The 12,329-nt window shown below is 47.8% G+C and overlaps 1 protein-coding gene across 1 annotated transcript; it reads right to left on the bottom strand.

Annotated features, from left to right (window-relative positions):
• Positions 1 to 2,192: 2,192 nt before the first annotated feature.
• Positions 2,193 to 3,634, bottom strand: LOC123429292 (probable 2-oxoglutarate-dependent dioxygenase AOP1). Its single transcript, XM_045113348.1, has 3 exons — positions 3,201 to 3,634; positions 2,766 to 3,102; positions 2,193 to 2,647 (listed from the first exon to the last, which is right to left on the bottom strand). Exons 1-3 carry the CDS (start codon positions 3,551 to 3,553, stop codon positions 2,363 to 2,365), a joined length of 975 nt encoding a protein of 324 aa, XP_044969283.1. The 5' UTR covers positions 3,554 to 3,634; the 3' UTR covers positions 2,193 to 2,362.
• Positions 3,635 to 12,329: the final 8,695 nt, after the last annotated feature.

Here is a 12,329-nt window from a genome sequence, read left to right as displayed (position 1 = left end):
GTCTGTCACGTTTTTATTTGACGAACATACAGCCTGACTGCGTTTTTTTTAGAACAACACGCAACTAACTAGTGCTTGGTTCTATGGCTGGCTAGCACACGTTCACAATCTTTTAATCGAGTTGTCCAGTTAATCCCATTAGCGTTTGATCCGGTGATACGTCGAAATAGTCCGATACATAAAACAGCCCTGACGACAGCTAATAACTATCCCTCCGTTACAAAATAAATGTCATAAGTTTAATATCAAACGAATAGAAATTTTATACTAGATGAGTGATACTCATTTTGGAACGGACCAAGTACGTACTTAAATAGCCCAAGCCAAATTTTAGACGAAATGCTCGTCGTCGGGAGCAATTAGTTAGTGAGCACTTCTTCTTAGTAAGCACTTCTTCGAGAGCCTTCTAAAGATCACTTCCGCGCGCCGTCACTTGCGCGTTCTCAGGCCTCGCCACGTGTCGTGCTCTCGGCGTTTCCTTCGTATTTTGTTTTTTTATTTTTCACACGTGTTTTCGGCTTTTTGGAGTGGTTTTTTCTGGGGTTTTTTCGCACGATCGTGCCTCTCGAAAAGGGGAAAACTCGTTTTCTGCTCTCTTTTTTCCCGCGAGAGACACGGTTTTGTTATCGCGAGAGGCACGGCTCGGAAAGGAAAAAAAATGCGTTTTCTGCTCTCTTTTTTCTATGAGGGGCACGATTTTGTTTTCGCAAAAGGCACGATTTTGCTATCATGAGAGGCACGGCCGTGCCTCTCGGAAAGAGGGAAAACACGTTTTCTGCTCTCTTTTTTTCCATGAGAGGCAAGGTTTTAAAGTACGGACATTTTTTGAATCTTGAGAACAAATTTGAAAAGCCGCAAACAGATTTGGAAGCACGAACAAATTTTCAAAGTTTGAACATTTTTTCAGTTTTTTGGAATATTTTTGAAAAATTCTAAACAAATCTGAAAGCGCGAACATATTTTTAAATAACAAATATTTTTTAAATCTTAATAATGTTTTTTGAATCTGAGAGCAATTTGAATTTTAAGGACAAATTTGAAACCAAGAACATTTTTTGGAAAATACAGAGAGAGAAAATTAACATCGAGAACATTTTTGAAAAATCCAAAATATTTTTTGAAATAGAAACAGAAAAGAATAAAGAAAAATGGAAAAGAAAAAAACACAGTTCAGAGAACCTTCCAAAAGTTTTTCAAAATCGAAAAAAACTAGTTGGGAACCTGGTTCCCAAAACCGGGCACTGCGGCGCTGCTACCTGGGTCGGCCCGATCCCCACTCTGTGTGAAGCCTCGATACCGCTTCGCACAAAATGACAAATATGGTTTTCCGGCCAATCGGCCCACGAGAACAAGAAGCAACTTTTGCACAACGAAGCAAGCTACCCAACAAATTTGATGTGAGATGAATGACACCAAAATATATCTCATCCAAATGAGTTCTAGGCATTTCCCTAAAACATTGTTTTGACACCGTACATCTTTGGGAAACTTGTGCTAAAAAAGCAAACTGGTAAATTATGTAAAAAACATACATACTACTAACTGCGCAGAAGCAAGACTCAAGGTTCGATTTTTGGCACTCCACAGACATCTTTGAGCGCGTCGTTGGATTTGCGGCCTTGCTCCGAGTACTGGAACTCGGAATAAGCATAGGGGTCGCACGGACGGTACATCAGTGGGTGCTCTTTGTCGATGAGCTCGTCCATCGCCCGCACCATGTAGCCCGCGGTCGGCATGCAGCCCAGCAGCATACCTAAGGGGCCAGGTTGCTGCAATCTGTCGAGACCATACGGGCCTGTACCTAGGGTCGTCGGCGATGGTATTCCAGGGAACCAACGATCCCTTGATCCTGCAGACTTGTGTGTGTCGTGAAGCTTTAGCTCTCGCAGATGATTTGGATGTGCATAGCATATGTGTAACTTTGGGATGGCAAAAAGTGGTGAATGATATCATTAATAATTAAGGAGACAGGAGGTCCAAACGCAGCCATAGTTCGTGAGATCAAACACCGTTGTAGTAGCTTTCTTTGTAGCTCCTTTTCCCTTGAGAATAGGACTTCTAATTTGGAGGCTAATAACCTCGTCAAGTTTGCTTGTAATTGAAGTATGGGTAGGCACGTGTGGTTGGGCAATCCTCATGACCCAAACATTATACCTATGACATTGGTTTTACATGAATAAAGCAAACGAGGTTTCTCAAAAAAAAAGTTGATGTGAAATGAATGAGACCAAAGTATATCTCATCTAAATGAGTTCTAGGCATTTTCCCTAAAACATTGCTTGATACAGTACATCTTTAGGAAAACCTATGGTAAAAAAGCAAACTGGTAAATGATGTAAAAACAACATATATACTACTCCTACTAACTGCGCAGAAGCAAGACTCGAGGTTCGATTTTTGGCACTCCGCAGAAATCTTTGAGCGCGTCGTTGGATTTGCGGCCTTGCTCCGAGTACTGGAAGTCAGAATACGCATAGGGGTCGCAGGGACGGTACATGAGTGGGTGGTCTTCGTCGACGAGCTCGTCCATCGCCCGCACCATGCAGCCCGCCGTCGGCATGCAGCCCAGCAGCGTGGCGAAACGCTCGCGGTTGCTCGGCGTCCTGACACGGTGGAGGCATGCCTGCACCCGTCCATTGGTCACCACCTGCATGCATGGAAGAAATTGCCATGTCCTTGCTCGATTACCGTCTGAACTTGCAACAATTTAACAACACACAAGGAGCAGAATGCGAGAGGTATTGTTGTTGGCCAGTTTTACGTACACTCAGTAGGTCGCCGGCGACGACGATGCAGGTGTCCGGCTCTGGCGGCACGGCGAACCAGCTGCCGTCGCTTAGCTGCACCTCCAGGCCTTCCACCTCGTGCTGCACGATCACGTTTGTCATGACATAGTCGCGGTGCGCCGGCAGGGACACCTTGGTGGCGTCCTGCTTCTGATCCGGGGACGTGCCGTAGTACGACATCCGGAGGTGATAGCCGAGCATCTCATGGTGCGCGTCAATGGCCTTCCTGTTGCGGACACCGAGGCCTTCCAAGACCATCCTCGTCACCGTCTGTTCCAGCTTCATGCCATCCTTGGCGAACTCCCCGATCGTGTCGCTGCGAGCACTCGATCCATCAGAAGATATCCATGTCAAAACCACTGCACAGTAATGAGTACGTTATCATTGGTATAGCTGGTCCTACGTCTCACTCACCAGAAGGCGGGGTTGCCCTGCGGCCAGAGGAGACCGGCGAAGTCGCGTATCGGGCCGGCGCCGGAGACGTCCTGGAGGCGCATGCTCTCGTACGCCATGCCGGGTATCTGCCCGATGTACCCACCGTACTGCACGTCGTCGTAGACGTTCCGCTGCTTGGCCTCCACTGGGAGCCCGAAGAGCTCCGGCAAGGCGCGGCCGAACAGCGCCTGCCGAAGGTCCCTCCCGAACCCGTCGTGCTGGACCACGACGCAGCCGTACGCCACCATGGACGCGGTCACCGCGTCCCGGGCGTCGTCCCACCCTCGCCCGCCAGACTCTAGCCCACGGAGGTCGACCTTCGTGATCTCCATGGACTTTTTTCTTGGATTCCTTAATGCCTGTCTTGTCTTAGCTGATCTGCCAGCCGGCCTGCAGTTCGAAATGGTTTTGGATCTTGTAATAGCATTGCTAATTAATCAGCAGTGTCGAATACTTAAGTTTTGAGGTCAGCGGATGATCATGTGCGAAGGAGCTCCCCACCCTCGCCGTCGACCGCGGCAATATGCATGCAGGAAAGACAAAAGGGGAAAGGACCAACCACGTGATTCTCCCTTAGGCTTAGGCTTTGTTGGGTACACCTATTCTCAAGAGGATTGGAAAGTGTTGAAATGGATTTTGACTTGTAAGAACATCTAACGACCCGTATAATGCCGATCCATAAAAATTGTTTATAGATTGTCAAAAACAGATTTCACGGGGTGGCACGGATGCGGACAAAGACAGACCCCTTAAAACGGACCCGTATAAAAACATATTCGTAGAAGATGCTATTATACGGGTCGTGCGGGGTCTGTTTAGGCGCCACCGCATCGACCCGCAAACCGGAAAACCACGTAATAAAACATAGTTGAAATTTGACAATAATCCTGTCAAATGAATTAGAATTTAAACAATAAAGCATAGTTCACGCGCGAAATGAGAGCATAGTTTAAAAGACAAACGCAAAAGGACTTCATGCATCCTGGTCGTTTTTCAGTCTGCACCATCAAGTTTATCGCCGCCCATGAATCCATCAACTCCCCCGAATCCATCGCCTGCACTTGTTCCTACTTCGGCACCGAAATCATCGGTTCCGATTTCAGAGGAGAAACCATCGACATCATTGTAACACGCAAGCATCCTTCTCTTCAAGATTTCTCTCTTTGCCATATCATGCCATTCTTTGCTGATGTCGTCCATGTCATTACGGTTCAAAGTCATGATCCTATTCTCTTCGGCAAGAAGGTTAGCCATGATTTTGTTCTCAACGGCACATGCTTTTCTCTCCTTAACTTCCTTGAGCAATTTCCACCTCTATTGCTTCTCTCGTGCCTTCTTCTCGGGCAACTCTATCTTTGCATCCAAAGACTTCGCTAGTAATACCTCATTTGGTTGCAGCATGGAATCTATCTTGTCCCGCAATGTTGATGCTTCGCGTTCCCTTTTGATCTTCTCCTTTGTCTTTTTCTCAACATCGGGCTTGTTCAAGTTTCTTGGGCCATCATCATATTCATCTTCATCCAGGTCCGTAAGTGAACCTCTCTTCGGTGGGGATTCTCTGTCAATCAATGCCCACTTGTCGTAGTTTTTGAGCAATTCCCAACAATGCTCTAGTTTTAAAAATCTGCCTTCGGAAGCATCCATGTATTTATACCGTTGTTGGGCAATTTTTTCCTACAAAATAAAAACAAAGTCAAACTGATGGAACCATTATACATTATGCAAACTAATGGAACCATTTGATTGCAATCAACTCACATAGTCGGATTCGACGGTTCCATTTGGAGGAGCATTGTGAACTTGTTCCAAGCAAGCTGTCAACGGCTACAAGTCGGCTTGATCACATCCCAACGACCTTGGAGTGATCGAAAGGTCCGTGTTGTCCTGTTGGGATACTTGGTCATCAATTGGAAGTACTGATTTTCAATTCTTTGCCAATACGTCTTGGCGGTTTGAGACACACTCGTGCAAGGATCCATAGACACCGCACTCCAAGCCTTGATCAACATTTGATCTTCCAAGATCGTGTAGTTCTTTGATATCATGCTTTTTTTTCCTTGCGATTGTTGATACGTCCCCTCGTCTATCTCCTCCACCTCGTCTTCACCACTGTGGTCATCAACGCTACCCTCTAATTCATTGTAATCGAAACCACCGATCGGGGCATGGTCGATGACGACTGCGTTGGTGGCCAACAAGTGCACGAACTCAGCAGCGGCATTGTTCGAACCACGGCTACATCGAGTGAAAGCACATCACGATGGGCGAATAATCGAAGCAAAAATAAGTGAGAGAAGTTGCATACCTTCCGGCCCTTTCATCGAATACCTCGCCTGCTATGGAAGCAGTGCCATAGGAAGGCACCATCGGGGAACGTCCCGCCGGGGCGGATGGAGTGGCCGAAGGTTTCTTCGCGGGAACCTTCTTCCGCTTAACGCCCGAAACCTTATTCATCTTCCCCGTCGACGATCGGCCAGTTCGCGTAGCAGCGGCGGCGGCCGACGCGCCTTCCCTTCCGGCTCGGCTAGCGGGAATGCCGTCCTGCACGACAATGTTGCCTTGCCGCTTGCGGGCTGGCGCGTTGGCGACAGCGGGAGCGGGGGCGACATGGCCGGCGACGAGATCCGCCGGACGGGATTGCGCGTGCGCGACCTCCACGGTGACGAGATCCGTCGGCTGGACGGCTTCCATGACGGCGAAGAATGCCGGGGTAGAAGGTCCGGAGCATGCGGTGGGCGGGGCAACGGCAGCCGAGGAGGAGGGAGCGGGGGGGACGGCACGGAAATTTCCCTCGCGCCAAATCTCGTTGCGGATAAGGGGCGAGCTCGGGTCGGCCTCCCGCCCCGTGAATCTGAACGTTGAGGACGAATTTTTGTCGCGCCCCGCAAAAAAATTACGGACCGGACGCGTTTCCGTGGTCTGGTCTGGCAGCATTTTTCACACCGACCTGTATTTTGACGCTTGTTTTACGGATCGGAGCATTATACGGGATCTGTTAGAGATGCTCTAAAGGATTATATCCATCTCAACCTATGTCAAACCCCTCATTTATCCCTGTCAACCGAACAAGGCCTTATGCTTTTTCTCTCTTTTGGGTGGGACCCATATAAGCAACCCTCACACTTGCGGATTTGAAAGTTTCTATTTTTTGATAATCCACGGACTATTTGAGCTAAATGCAAATATTAGGCAACATGAAGCCACATAATGGGAAGTCGGCAGTCGCCACACAACCTGGCATAGGCCCTACCGTGTGATGCTCATGTGGACTTTGAACCTTAACTGCGAATAACTCTCCGAATCCCTGCCATTTTTGTCCTTTCAATGTTCAGGTTTCGATCATTATTTCAAAAATATGTTTCTTGAATCTTGGGTGAGGTGATTTTCATGTGCAATGATGATTAGAAAACATTATGCAAACATGTGTGTATCGTGAGGACATGTCACTCCGCTTCAGTGGCAGTCCTAGGATTTCAGAACGGGTCTCCAAACATGGAGTGCCACGGTTTACATATACTATTCCCTCCGTCCAAAATTATTTGTTATCAAAATGGATGTGTCTAGACATATTTTAATTATAGATACATTTAATTTTTTTTCCTGATAAGTAATTTCGAAGGAAGGAAGTACTACTTATTCACTGCATAACTCAATACATTAGTTTAATTTGTAAAAATCTACATTACACATACTCAAATAGTATAACTTGACTTAAATATTGTCATAATTTCAAAACTAATCTCAAAATAGCATTCAACTAGGGATGATCAGTGTTATAAGCACATAAGTACAAATTATTCCATGGCACCCCTCTAGATACGACTTTGCTCTGTGTTGCTACATGTTGCGACTTGGAGATAACTATTATTGTAGAATTGATCAAGGTGTCCTTAACGTAGCGATAACGCTAGTGATAAAACATTGCTAGTATAAATATCATTATAAGAATATCTTTAACTAAGACAACCATATGAACAGAAGTAGATACAACCTTTTAATTAATACGGTTTCTTCTTCCTCCTCCACAAGGAACTCCTCTTGTCGCCGTGGTTAGCCCGTCTCCTGTTGGCGTCGTCATCGATCTATTTTCTCTTCTCTGGCTTTAGGACCATGAAAGCATGGTGGATACCGGACCTTGCCGGTGAGAGGGCTCCTACTTCTTTTTAGGTGGGTTTCTTTTATTACTATAGGGTCTTTGTCCTACGCGGAAATCCGAGCCAGCGATCACTCCTGAAGATGGTATAATGGTCTTCCCATCTAACCCCCGTGTGTTTACCATTGTTATAAGGCATGTGGAGGTATGTCTCCGATGGATCTTACGGGATTCAGTCGTTGTTTGTCTTTGGTGGATTTTCTTGAATCCGGTCTTCATTTGTCTGTGTTCTTATATCTATAGGTTGGATCCTTCTGATCTACGCATGTCTTCATCTGCGGAAGTTGTTGTTCTAGTGCGTTGATTCGTTGGGTCCTTCTGTGACAGCCCGATGCCGACGCCCCAGAAGATTCCCCTTTATTTCCGTTTCCGTCATGTGGTTATTTTTGTTTGTTGCATCATCATTTAGTTTGCATCATGGCATCATGCATGGCATCATGTCAACTGTGTTTTGTCGGTGTTGCTTGTTGCTCCGTGTTGTTGGGTGTTAATGCTTGTGAGTGGCGTTGTTTTGTTAGAGTGATGAGAGTGGGTGCAACAGAGCCACTTCAAAACCCTGTTGCACCGAGGACGTAAAACCCTTCTCTCCTCTCTATTCTATTGTGTGGTTACGTAAAAGATTTCAGTTTAACCCCTTCAAAATAAATTCGTCTTCTTTTAAAACTCATTTTATTAAAGGTTGAGGCAACCCTTGGGTTTTCTTTATTTTTTTTCCTTTTGTTTATTTTTAAACAAGAGACTCATTTTATTTATAAAAGGGTTTTATTTTATTCTTAAAAAAAAGGGTTTTATTTTTATTCTTTAAAAAAGGTTTCATTTTATTTCTTTAAAAAAATGCCCAATCTATTTTATAGTTGGGGTATATTTTTAAAGGAGTCAAAAGGCATTTTTTTTTGTTAAAACCTTTTCTTTTGTGGTTGTTTTCTGTTTTAAAAACGAAAAAGCAAGAGGGAGAGAAGGAGCTGCCGAGCCGGCCCAAGGCCCAGCCGGCCCCTCCAACCCTAGCGAGAGGAGGCTCAGCCGATCCCCTCGTCCTCCCCTACGCAGCCTCCTCCCGTGCTCCCCCGATTCCCCATGCCCGATCCCCTCGCTGGAGTCCTGCCCCGCCGCCGGCTTGCTCCTGCCCCGCCGCCGCTTGTAGGCCGCCTGCCTGCCATGCCGCCCGCGCCGGTACCCCCCCCCCCCATGCTCGCCCTTGGTCGCCGCCCGAGCCGCCCTCTCCTCTCACCGCGCCGTCGTGCTGGCTCCCGCCCCTGCGCGCCGCCGCCTGCCTCTGCTGCTACTGCTCGCCGGTGCAGCCGCCCGCCTGCAAGCCTCCCCGTGCCCCTCGTGCTCGCCTCGCTATTCCCGCGCCGGTGCCCCGCCGTGCTCGTGGTCGCCGCCCAGCCTCGCCGTGCCCGACTCCGGAAGGCCCCGCCGCCTGCGCCCTCCGCCGCCGCGCCGATTCCCGGCCGCCTCCCGTCGCCGAAGGTGCTCGTCTCCCCGCGCGCCAGTCCCATGGCGCCCCGCGTCGCCCTGGCCTCCCTCCTCCTCGCCATGGCGCCCGTTCGCCGTGCTGCTAGGGACCCGGAGGTTCCCCTCGCCTCGAGCCGCCATGGCCCTCCTCTCGCCGGAGATTCGTCCCGTGCTCGCTCGCCGGCTGATGCTGTTGCTGATGCAGGAGCCGAGCCGCCGTTCCCCTGCCGAGCTTGCATGCTCTTGCTGTTTGTGTTGCTGGCCGCTGCCTGCATGTTGTTGCTACTCATGTTGGTGCTTGTGCAGCCGGTTGCTATGTTGCTTGCTTTGCTAGTTGCTGTGCTAGCTGATGCTTGGTTGACGTTGCCTAGTGTTGTTGTTGGCTGTTGCTATTAGCCGTTAGCTGCTAATGCTTGCTGATGCTAGTAGCTGCTATAGCTAGTTGCTGTTAGATGTTGTTACTAGATGTAGTGCTAGTTGCTGATGTAGCTTGCTGCCGCGATGTTGCTGTTGTGTTGACTGTCGTCGCCGTTTGCTGTTGTCGTGCCCGGCTGCTTGTTGGAACGTCGCCGAAGACCGCGTGCACCATCCCCGCCACCGTGGATCGTCAACAAGTTCGCCGAGTACCACGACGTCCTCGACGACCCCGACCATCTTCGGAACGTGTTCGACTACCGACGCCGAAGACCCGTGTACCGACGCCAAGAGTTCGACTACCGTTGACGAGACGACGACCACGACTTCCACGGCGTCCGCTACGAACCGATCCGCTCCGATATGCACACTTCGAAGGTATACTGTTGGAATGTGACGTGTACCGAATGCATGTGATGTATGAGGTGTATCATATGTTTGCGTCATATGTAGCCTGTTGCACGTTATCTCTCTTTCGTCGTGCCCTCGACACATGGGAACCCGGTAACCGGGATCACCCCATCTTTATTTAGCGTTCCCGCACACGCTTCCAGTTCGTTGGCACCGACATCTCGTCGCGAGTATTGGGATAGGAACGTTGCTGTGGCATCGTTTCCATTTTGCCGCCATGGTTCCCTTTCGCTCGCCGTGGCGACACATGCTTCTTTCTCTTCTTGCCCGTGTTGTTGTGACTTGCATGCATGACGCATTCATGGCATGATACCTTGTGTTGCATGTCTCTGACGTAGCTCCGATCTATGTTCCGCGTGTTAACCGTCTAGGATGACAGGTAGAATCACCCGCTTCACCCCTTGCCATGTTAACAACAATTAAATATTGCGCGTAAATAATCGGGAGTGAATTAAATAATTAAACGTGAAGTTTCGTCGGTATGCAACTCGTTGCATATCGAGCTTCACTTAATGTGTAGAGTTTGCGTGAGGTGAATTGCCATGCCATCCCTTGCATTTTGAACTGATCATGCATCATAGTAGCTTGTGCATCATGTTCTGCATCGTGTGGTGAATATCTGTGTTGATGTTTGTTTCCGGTTTGCTCCGTCTCGATAGAGTTCCGCAAGCGTGTCGGAATGTGAGGACCCGTTCGACTATGTTGGTTCGCCAACTTCTCGGAGTTGTTCTTCTTCCAAGCGGGATCTCAGGCAAGATGACCATTTCCCCAGATACTATTACTATCATTGCCATGCTAGTTTTACCGTTTCTATCGTTTACGTCTCGTTGCCTACCCACATGTTAAATATTAGCCTCTCAACAATGCCATGATAACCTTCAACCTGTTCGACCTAGCAAACCACTGATTGGCTATGTTACTGCTTGCTTAACCATGTTGATAGCGTTGCTAGTTGCAGGTGTAGTTGCTTCCATGTGATAACATGGGTTCCTTGTTATATCATCATATTAATTGTTATTTAATTTAATGCACCTATATACTTGGTAAAAGGTGGAAGGCTCGGCCTTTCTAGCCTGGTGTTTTGTTCCATCTTTGCCCCCTTAGTTTTCGGCTACCGGTGTTATGTTCCATATTTGAGCGCTTCTAACACGATCGGGGTTGTTATGGGGACCCCCTTGATAATTCGTTTTAGATTAAAGCTGGTCTGGCAAGGCCCAACTTTGGTACTACATTTGCCTAATAACTAATGAACTGCATAGGGAGTAATTAACCCGAGGAAATTTAATCATCCCCCGGGCCAGTGCTCCTCATGAGTGTTGGTCCCACCTGAGCGATGTCCGGCGCCCCTCTGGTCACCCAGAGGTTTAGCGATCCCGACGTCTAGCTCATCCGTCGTGTCCTGAGAACGAGATACGGGACTCCTATCGGGATCGTCGACACGTCGGGCGGCCTTGCTGGATTAGTTTTACCTTTGACGAAATATCTTGTGCATCGGGATTCCGGTGATGCTTCGGGTAATCTCAGAGTTGAGGTTTTCCACTAGGGAATCCGACGAGATCGCGAGCTTCGTGATCGAGGGCTTCTATGCGGCTTGTGGTAATTTGTGATGGACTAGTTGGAGCACCCCTGCAGGGTTAAATCTTTTCGGAAAGCCGTGCCCGCGGTTATGTGGCAACGTGTAAGCTCTGTTTAACACTAGTTCTAGATAACTTGAAGTAATTTAATTAAAACATGTCAACTGTGTGCGTAACCGTGATTGTCTCTTTCGTGAGTTCCTTCTCCGATCGAGGACACGGTGGGGTTATGTCTGGCGTAGGTAGGTGTTCATGATCATTCATTTGACCATCAGTAGTTCACGTCCGCTATGCGTAGATCTTCTCCCTCTTATTTCTTGTACTTGTAAGTTTAGCCACCAAATATATGCTTAGCCGCTGCTGCAACCTCACCACTTAACATTACCTCACCCATTAAGCTTTGCTAGTCTTGATACCTTTGGAAATGAGATTGCTGAGTCCCCTGTGGCTCACAGATTACTACAACACCAATTGCAGGTACAGGTAAAGGTTACTCGACGCGAGCGCGTTGATTGTTCATTTGGAGTTGCTTCTTCTTCTTCATCATCATCGATCTAGGATGGGTTCCAGGCCGGCAGCCTGGGATAGCAAGGGTGGACGTCGTTCTTTTTTTCTCGTTTGTTTTCGTCCGTAATCGGACCCTGCTCTTATTCTTGATGATTATGTAATGTATTGATGTGACTCTGATGTAGCTTGTGGCGAGTGTAAGCCAATTCTATATATATATATATATATATATATATATATATATCTTTTTTTCAGCACATGTACTTGTAACGATATTCATTCTTACGACACGACGAGATGCGCTTCTATCCCTGACGAGACCCTCATGTCAAATTGAGGATAGAGTCACATCTTGAACGTGACACCTTCGCACGACAACTTTCCGACCGTCTAGTACAACCAAGTTTGCCCGGCTTCGTTGAAGGGGGGACAATGACAGCAGCGCCTCTGGCTTGCTCGAGTGGTTGAAGTTATGTCAGGTGTTCTATGTACATGGACGCAATTTATACTGTTTCTTGTATTATTTGTATATCATGATATTTGATTAATAAATTGAAAGATTTCCCGGGGAAAAGAAACATTTGAACATAATTG

The sequence above is a fragment of the Hordeum vulgare genome, chromosome 2H (assembly GCF_904849725.1).
Source record: "Hordeum vulgare subsp. vulgare chromosome 2H, MorexV3_pseudomolecules_assembly, whole genome shotgun sequence".
NCBI classification, from domain to species: Eukaryota; Viridiplantae; Streptophyta; class Magnoliopsida; order Poales; family Poaceae; genus Hordeum; species Hordeum vulgare.
This window is presented reverse-complemented; position numbering and strand designations above follow the sequence as displayed.

Excerpts from the sequence above, each read along its gene's own strand:
- LOC123429292 (XM_045113348.1), bottom strand. The coding sequence starts at position 3,553 with ATGGAGATCACGAAGGTCGACCTCCGTGGGCTAGAGTCTGGCGGGCGA. Across the intron at positions 3,103-3,200 it reads CAGGGCAACCCCGCCTTCTG|CGACACGATCGGGGAGTTCG; the intron begins GTGAGTGAGACG and ends GAGTGCTCGCAG. Across the intron at positions 2,648-2,765 it reads TCGCCGGCGACCTACTGAGT|GTGGTGACCAATGGACGGGT; the intron begins GTACGTAAAACT and ends CCATGCATGCAG.